Below are 9,870 nucleotides of genomic sequence, written 5' to 3'. Positions count from 1 at the left end.
TCTTGAGTTAATTTAAAATTAATTGTACCCGATAATCTTACTTAATTCAATTGTACGTCAGTTCTAGTCTATTTTGAGTATTCGTTGCAAGGCGAAAAATGTGTGTTCTGGTGAAGCAGTGTTGCTGTGTATGGCTGGAATTATGTCACCAAGTCGGGCCGAAACGTCGTGGTCAGTTCCTCTCTCCTATGTGCGGGTTATTTGTGTATTGTTCCAGTCACAGTATTGTGCCTTTTTTTTTTTTTGGCTCTTTATGGACCCCGTAAGCTTTTAACTCCGTCTTTCGTTCTTATGAGGCTGCTGTCATTGCTTCCAGGTGTCCTAAGAAACACCTCTTTCAAACCTGCCGTCAGACTTCTTTTTTACCGTAATAATAATCTTTATTTCTACAATACAAGGTAGTTGACATCAATAACATACTACTATATAGAAAGCCTCTTGTTATGCTGATCATTTCCCGCAAATTAGGTCAGTTTTGTCCCAGGATGCGACCCACACCAGTCCATTAACACTTACTGATAGCATGGACAGCAGGTGTCTTAAGAAAACACGTCCTAATGTTTTCAGCCGTACCGGGGATCGAACCACGGACCACAGTATGTAAGCTGCGTGCGCTACCAACTCAGCTACTAGACACCGTAGTTCATGCACATTCTTTTTATTTTTGTTGTGAAGACTCTGAGTATTTATACAATACAAGAAGTAAATTTTCCAAGCCAAAGTAATCAAAACAAGAGAAACAGAAATGCTTCAGCTTGGTTAAGTAAGTGATTAAGAAATTTAAAATACACAAAGTCGTGAAAGTATATAACTGAGTAAGAATATATCAGCACAACTTTACTGAGTGAACATGTCAACACTACTGAGTGAACATGTCAACACTACTGAGTGAACATGTCAACACTACTGAGTGAACATGTCAACACTACTGAGTGAACATGTCAACACTACTGAGCAAACATCTCAACACTACTGAGTGAACATGTCAACACTACTGAGTGAACATGTCAACACTACTGAGTGAACATGTCAACACTACTGAGTGAACATGTCAACACTACTGAGTGAACATGTCAACACTACTGAGTGAACATGTCAACACTACTGAGTGAACATGTCAACACTACTGAGCAAACATCTCAACACTACTGAGTGAACATGTCAACACTACTGAGTGAACATGTCAACACTACTGAGTGAACATGTCAACACTACTGAGTGAACATGTCAACACTACTGAGTGAACATGTCAACACTACTGAGTGAACATGTCAACACTACTGAGCGAACATGTCAACACTACTGAGTAAACATGTCAACACTACTAAGTGAACATGTCAACACTACTGAGTGAACATGTCAACACTACTGACTGAACATGTCAACACTACTGAGTGAACATGTCAGCGCTACTGAGTGAACATGTCAACACTACTGAGTGAACATGTCAACACTACTAAGCGAACATGTCAACACCACTGAGTGAACATGTCAACACTACTGAGTGAACATGTCAACACTACTGAGTGAACATGTCAACACTACTGAGTGAACATGTCAGCACTACTGAGTGAACATGTCAACACTACTGATTGAACATGTCAACACCACTGAGTGAACATGTCAACACTATTGAGTGAACATGTCAACACTACTGAGTGAACATGTCAACACTACTGAGTGAACATGTCAACACTACTGAGTGAACATGTCAACACTACTGAGTGAACATGTCAACACTACTGAGTGAACATGTCAACACTACTGAGTGAACATGTCAACACTACTGATTGAACATGTCAACACCACTGAGTGAACATGTCAACACTACTGAGTGAACATGTCAACACTACTGAGTGAACATGTCAACACTACTCAGTGAACATGTCAACACTACTGAGTGAACATGTCAACACTACTGAGTGAACATGTCAACACTACTCAGTGAACATGTCAACACTACTGAGTGAACATGTCAACACTACTGAGTGAACATGTCAACACTACTGATTGAACATGTCAACACCACTGAGTGAACATGTCAACACTATTGAGTGAACATGTCAACACTACTGAGTGAACATGTCAACACTGAGTGAACATGTCAACACTACTGAGTGAACATGTCAACACTACTGAGTGAACATGTCAACACTACTGAGTGAACATGTCAACACTACTGAGTGAACATGTCAACACTACTGAGTGAACATGTCATTATTATTATAATAAAAAAAGAAGCGCTAAGCCACAAGAGTGAACATGTCAACACTACTGAGTGAACATGTCAACACTACTGAGTGAACATGTCAACACTACTGAGTGAACATGTCAACACTACTGAGTGAACATGTCAACACTACTGAGTGAACATGTCATTATTATTATTATAATAAAAAAAGAAGCGCTAAGCCACAAGAGTGAACATGTCAACACTACTGAGTGAACATGTCATTATTATTATTATAATAAAAAAAGAAGCGCTAAGCCACAAGAGTGAACATGTCAACACTACTGAGTGAACATGTCATTATTATTATTATAATAAAAAAAGAAGCGCTAAGCCACAAGAGTGAACATGTCAACACTACTGAGTGAACATGTCAACACTACTGAGTGAACATGTCAACACTACTGAGTGAACATGTCAACACTACTGAGTGAACATGTCAACACTACTGAGTGAACATGTCAACACTACTCAGTGAACATGTCAACACTACTCAGTGAACATGTCAACACTACTCAGTGAACATGTCAACACTACTAAGAACATAAGCACAATTTTTTTACTGAGTACATCAACAGAAATTTACACTGCACAAATTACAGCAATAAAACACTTAAAAAAAAAAAAATCACATATTACTGTAACTGCAGAGTATTAAGATCAATGTTAATAAATTCTGGCAAGAAAATCATGAAAGTGAGAGAGCATATTAAGACAACCTTCCCGACTGAAGTGTTCCCTCGACTACTGTAAACAACAACTGATGTTGTTCCGTCACTAGCCACTGACTTCGATCTGATTTCATCTTTATATCTCAGTGTGTATTATTAAATTTGAAAACAAATTACGCCCGGATTTATATCACGATACTGCAAGAACAGAATTTTTATAAAGAAAATCAGTTTTGGTTAATGACTTTTCAATGAATTTATATAAACTTCTCACCATGGAAACGAATACAGGATGTGCTGCTGGAATGTTGCTCACCCACGGACCTTATTTTTTGTCACTCTCCCAATATAATAATAAACTTAATTTCTACAATTACATGAGCAACGTATGCATGCCAAGCTGACATCAGTGGCATACTGCATAGAAAGTCCCTTGTTAGGCAGAGTATTTAGGGCAAATTAGCGCTGTAAAGCATGGCCAGCCTGTGCTTCTTAAAGCTATGTAAGGATCCTGACTAAACTTCACTTTCCAGATTGTTCCACTTCCTGACAATTGTGTGTGTGTGTGTACTCACACACACACAATTCATAGCTCCTGGCCCCGCTTCTTCACTGGTTGCTACTAGGTCCTCTCTCCCTACTCCATGAGCTTTATCAAACCTCGTCTTAAAACTATGTATGGTTCCTTCCTTCACTACATCACTTGCCAGACTGTTCTAATTCCTGACAACTATGACTAAAGAAATACTTCCTAACATCCCTTTCACTCATATGAGTCTTCAACTTTCAATTGTGACCCCTTGTTTCTGTCCCATCTCTGGAACATCCTGTCTCTGTCCACCATGTCAATTCCTCTCAGTATTTCGTATGTCGTTATCATGTCTTCCCTAACCCTCCTGTCCTCTAGCGTCGTCAGGCCGATTTCCCTTAACCTTTCTTCGTAGTGTATTCTCCTTAGCTCTGGAACTAGTCTTGTTGCTAGCCTTTACACTTTCTCTAATTTCTTGACGTGCTTGACCAAGTGTGTGTGTGTGTGTGTGTGTGTGTGTGTGTGTGTGTGTGTCTACTCACCTAATTGTGGTTGTAGGTGTGTGTGGGTGTGTGTGTACTCACCTATTTGTACTCACCTATTTGTGGTTGCAGGGGTCGATTCACAGCTCCTGGCCCCGCCTCTTAGCTGATTGATTGTGTGTGTGTGTGTGTGTGTGTGTGTGTGTGTGTGTGTGTGTGTGTGTGTGTGTGTGTGTGTGTGTGTGTGTGTGTGTGTGTGTGTGTTAGTTACCATTTTTGTCTTAGGCACATGTCAATTAGACACTAGGCCTGGGTGTGTGTGTGTGTGTGTGTGTGTGTGTGTGTGTGTGTGTGTGTGTGTGTGTGTGTGTGTGTGTGTGTGTGGCCATCCTACCGTCCACATCCACCGTGGCCAGACACCTTCTTGAACTTGGTAGGGTCGTCTGGGTCCTTTGTAATATCCAGTTCATCTCCTCCCTCACAGATCATCTTTCCCTTACACAGGTTGTATATATGTAGGAGTCGCTTTCTAGGTTGTCCCTTCGACTTGGTCACTATCTCCCTCACCTTTGGATGTTGCTGTGGGCATTAACTTTAATGAGATATTGTAAAGCAAAGGACATAAGTTTCTATTATTGTAAAACCTGTTGAATAAAAACGAATTAGATGAGGGGCTTGAACCGTGATCCTGAGACTGACAGGTCTAGCACGTTACCAGGACCGCAGTTCGAATCTCTCATAGTGTGGCTTTACTAACCTAATTCAAGTCATAATAAATGAGTCATGAATAAACAAAAAATGGTCGGAGGGCTCGAACCGTGGTCTTGGTAAAATGCTAGACCTGTCAATCTCAGGACCACGGTTCGAGCCCCAGTCCACCTTTCTGTTTATCACTGTTAGTCATTCATTATGACCTGAATTGACCTCATAAATCAAGCATTTTGAATGGACTTAAGATTAAGCCTTAAAATAACAGAATAGATAAAGTTAGACTATTTGCACAATTTTTTAACAGTTGAAAACGTCAGTATCTTACGAGGGAAAACGCAGTGGTAACAACAATGCTGTCACAGCTCGGAATGAAACTCACGAAATCGTAATAACACGACTGCAAACAAATCAGGGAATGGGTGGGGTTTGAACCCCATGGCCTCTTCAAGGGAGGCTCCTTGGAGACCTTTTGGTCTCCTTCCTCAGACCAAATCTAATTACCCCCAAATCCCCCCTTCACTATCCCACCCTCCCCATGCCCCCCTTTTCCCTCTTTCCTCCCCTCTCCCCACCCTCCCCTTGTTTCCCATCCCATTTGCAGTCTCTGGGGTCCTCCCATCCGGCATTACAGTTTCTAGGTAGGGGGAAGTGTGCCGGGGTTCATCCCACTCCCTGAGGTCCCTCGGGGTTGGTGTGGTTTGCCGTGGAATCTGAATTGTCTGAAGGTGCCCTGCTTCCTTCCCGGATTTACGAGAAGTGAGCGGGGTGCCCTTTGGATGATGGGTGTATCTCTGGAAGCTGCCTGTCGGTTCTGGGAGGTGGCAGCAGTAGGAGGTATGCTTTGTGGTGGGTTTCTGACCACCCTTTCTTTTGTCTGCCAAGGTGGCTCGGTAGATGTAAGGCTGCTATCTCGGAGCGCTGGTTTACTGGTGTAAAGGGTAGGGTATGGTACAGGTTCCACGCTGCATCTTCACTACCTGTGGGCTTGAGGCCCTCTCGGATGAGGGGGTGAACTTCCAGCCTTTCCGTGCCTCCTAGTGACTGTCCCTCCACCGTCCTTTTTTTTCTTTCTTTCTTTTTTTCTAAAAATAACAAGAAAGGACATACAGAAGAATCACTTTTATTATGGAGACTTTACCTAATGAAACCGTTCCTCCTCCCAGACCCCTTCCTGATCCCACACCCTGTTCTGACCTGGCTTCGTTATCGGTCCGTTCTCTTGATTCTTCTCATACCCCTGTACCTTCTGCCAGTGGCCCTTCATCACCTGCTTCAGGTGCTGTGGTGTCACCCGTTTTGGTCCATTTCGCTACTTCTAGTATGCCTTTTACAATGCGTCTGGCTTCCCCAAATATGGTGCGATGGTTTTCCGATCACCCGCCTCCCTTGGGTCAGACCACCCGTGGTACTACTCCTAAGTGTCTAAGACAACCTACCGATGACAGTTCATTGACGATCGCTCAAAAACGACCTACATGACACTCACTACCTTTGCGTACTAGGCTAACAAGTACACAATGGACAAAATTCTTTTCTTTACAAATGACATCTCAAATGAATTATCTGTCTGATCATGGAATTGGTAAAACTCTTTTAAGGCACGTTGGCCAAAATATATCTTTCCACACTCTTCAAAGCAGTTTGCGTGTCATAACTTTACAGAATTTAGAGCAAATGCTTGCTTCTCCCACATCACTTCTATTGATAACATACCGGTCACCATCTGTAAGCACGCTACTCTTAAATCTTACAGTGGTACTGTGGTCTTACCATGTAAAATTGTACAGAGTGATTTTTTGTCTTGCGGCAATGATTTTTGGAACAATTAGTCCTTCAAAACCTCCCTATTCTTAAGATAGATACATACATCCTGCCCGCTCGTGGGCAGAGGCACTTTCCTAGTAACATAGCTCGTTTAACCTTTGACTGCCATGAACTTCTGTCCTCTGTCTATATTGTGGGCCATTGTTTAGAAGTCCGTCAAGTAGTTCCCACTCCTCAACAGTGTCATAACTGTTAGCGTTTTGGGCACCCCACTGAACACTGCAGATCTGCGGTGGAATGCTCAATCTGCAGTGCAGCAGATCATTCCAATATGTCTTGTAGTCTTACTCCTCTTGTCTCAATTGCAAGGAACCTCATCATTTTCCCGCTGTTGCCTGAACGAGAGATCCGTTACCTTAAAGAGCATGAAGGCCTTACACTATGGCAATCTCTCAGCTCAGCGTTAAGGAAAAATTCCTCGTGTCCCATATACTCAAGTAACCCATAGACCTCCAACCTTGACAGTGCTCCCGTTATTTTATTTGTACATAATGTCTTCATTACAATGGAATATTTGTGGCCTTAGGGACAACCGAGGAGAACTCCAATTGTTGCTCTCCAAGTTGTCCCCAGTAAGTGTTGGGTTGCAAGAGTCCAAAATTCGTTCTACTGTCATTCTCCCCATTTCAGGCTACTTGCTGATACAGTCTTCCAATCCTTTACCTGACAAATCTTGATATACCATATTAACAAGTTTTTATTCGTTCCCTGCTGCATTATACTGCAGCTTGTATTTATTTACACCGATGGTTTACAGTTTGCTCTCTTTATCTATCTCCCTCCCATGCATTCTGCATCTCTGATATAGCATTTTTAATTTTATCTCTACTGTCGCCCATATTGTTGTGTGATTTTGACACTCACCATTACCTGTGGGGAGGGTCCCACTGCGACTCTCGTGGTGATCAGTTGGAAACTCTTCTTGCTTCTCATCCTCTTTATGTTTTAAACATGGGTGCTCCTACCCATTTTGACTCTCATACTCAGTCTCTCTCCTGCATTGATCTTTCTATCTGTTCCTCACCCATATCTGTTCTTCCAGATTTACACGATAGTGATCACTTTCCAATCTTTCTTACTTCTACATATGCCTGACCGCTTTGCAGCCCTCGTTGGCAATTTGTTTCAGCAGACTGGGACTTACCACCTTACCATCTTACCCCCTGTTGTGAGGACCCCCTTTCGTCCTCTATTGATGAACTGGCACACTACTTTTCGATGCAGTGACGCGTTCTACCCCCAAACCTCAGGTAGGCATTCTCAGGCATATGTACCTTGGTGATCTCCTACATGCACCCACGCTGTGCATTTAAAACGTGCTGCATGGGGTTATTATCGATATAATTATACCGCAGAGTGTCTCTTGGATTTCAAGCGGGCAAAGGCAGTTGCTCACCGAGTCATCTGCAATGCTAAACACACTTGTTAGCAAGACTACGTGTCTACCATTAACTAGTCTTCCCCTATGTGTGCGATTTGGAAAAATTTGCAAAAACTGTGTGGTAGGTACACTCTGGACCCAGCTCCCGTTCTGCGGGTTGCTGGAGTTGATGTTGTGGAACCCTTAGAAGTTCCCACAGCAATCGGGAACTATTTTGTCCGTATCTCCCGAGGGCTTCACCTCTGTCCCTCATTTCTTGCGCCTAAACCTACCAAAGAGCAATTGCCCTTAGATTTCGCCTCCGATGGGTTGGAGCCATATAATGTACCTTTTACTCTTCAGGAACTGGTGTCCACGCTTTCCATTTGCTGGCCGTCAGCACCAGGACTTGATGATATCCAAATCAGTATGCTTCAACATCTCCATTCTATGGCCCTTCCATTCTTTTACGTCTTTTTAATATAATTTGGAAACGAGTGGCTCTCCCTCAACACTGGAAATTGGCTATTGTACTACCATTTCGCAAACCGGGCACCTCTGGACCTGACACCTCTCACTATCGTCCCATTGCCCTGACCAGTGTGGTCTGCAAGGTGATGGAACGCAGAGACGTCGTTAGGGGGGCGGGGGTGCGGGCTGCCCCGGGTGACACCATTTAGGGGGTGACACCAAAAAGCCTCTAAAGAAGGTGACACTAAGAACATAAGAAAGGAGGAACACTGCAGCAGGCCTACTGGCCCACACTAGGCAGTGCTGCAGCAACATAAGAGAAAAATCCTTTGTTTCTATATAGCCTATTATATGATTACAGAGTACAATAGGCCTATATAGGGAAAATCAATGATGCTTTATGATAAACTACGATAAATCGATAATTTTATTTATGATATTTTGGAAAAACCCTTAATCGCCCTGGCATCACTATGATCAGTCATCAGTGACGTAACATCAATTATCATATTTCGAGCTTTACTTTCACTTATTGGTGATATCAATAATGTTCATGAACCAAGATATATGAACGAGTGAGAACTGGCATTCATGAAATATTGAAATAACCGTGGTACGTAAGAACATAAGAATGAAGGAACACTGCAGAAGGCCTACTGGACCATACAAGGCAGGTCCTTATCAAAACTACCCCTACCCAAAGCTTTTCCACCACATGTATAAGAACATAAGAACAACTACAACTACTACTACCTCTACTTGTACTACACCTCACTCAAAGCCTATATATATACCCTCTGTGTCCATGTATTGTTTGTATCGGCTTGACAAAGTTCCTGGAAAGTGAAACGCTGCCACTCTCTACTTTGTATTGGACTGAACAAGCCATTGTGTGGCGAAACGTTTCCTTAATAAAGATTCTCATATGTTGCATAAGTGTCTCAATCTTCAACTTGTCAGTTTTCAAACCATTTATCACAGTAGTGAAATAGACTGATGCAGTGGTGTTAGACTGATGCAGTGGTCCTAGACTGATGCAGTGGTCGGAGAAGTGGCAGATGCAGTTTAATATAGACAAATGCAAACTTCTAAATGTTGGACAGGACAATAACCATGCCACATATAAACTAAATAATGAAAAGCCAGATACAGCGATTGATAAACAAGGAGGTCGACCGTTCGTCATTGTAGGAGCTGCCAGATATCACCGGCTCTTCAACACGCAAGTTATACTTTTGTATCAGTCAAATCACATATTACTCGGGTAGATAATTTCCAGTAGATCCTTCATGTGTTAGCTCAAATCACCGACCAGTATGTTTTAAATAAGTGACCCACTGATCAGAGCAGATCGACTGGTCCGAACCCTTGACTGGTCCGAACCCGGGACTGGTTTCAAACAGTTTCGTTGGACAATAAAGCAGACTGTAAACGGATGGGGTTGTAGGCGCCCTTATAAACACAAACATTAAAAATCAGGAACGTGATGGTAAGCTGTCCAATATACAAAAAGAGTTAGAAACAGAAATACAAATAGCTAGAGCTTCATTTAAGGTTATTAATATAATATTCAAGAGGTTGCTAGTAGAATT

General features: G+C 42.4%; 1 protein-coding gene across 1 annotated transcript in view; it reads right to left on the bottom strand.

The window, feature by feature from the left end:
* Window positions 1-4,306: 4,306 nt before the first annotated feature.
* The window catches only part of LOC128687235 (DNA-directed RNA polymerase II subunit RPB1-like), a gene marked incomplete at its 3' end in the record, with an annotated part of 100,602 nt that continues 95,038 nt past the window's right edge, over window positions 4,307-9,870 (bottom strand). The window contains 1 exon segment of the mRNA XM_070098291.1: window positions 4,307-4,491. Within this exon segment, the coding sequence (XP_069954392.1) occupies window positions 4,307-4,491 (185 nt within the window).

Source organism: Cherax quadricarinatus, chromosome 62, assembly GCF_038502225.1.
Source record: "Cherax quadricarinatus isolate ZL_2023a chromosome 62, ASM3850222v1, whole genome shotgun sequence".
NCBI classification, from domain to species: domain Eukaryota; kingdom Metazoa; phylum Arthropoda; class Malacostraca; order Decapoda; family Parastacidae; genus Cherax; species Cherax quadricarinatus.
Note: the sequence above shows the minus strand (reverse complement) of the source record. Positions and strands in the feature narration are given on the sequence as shown.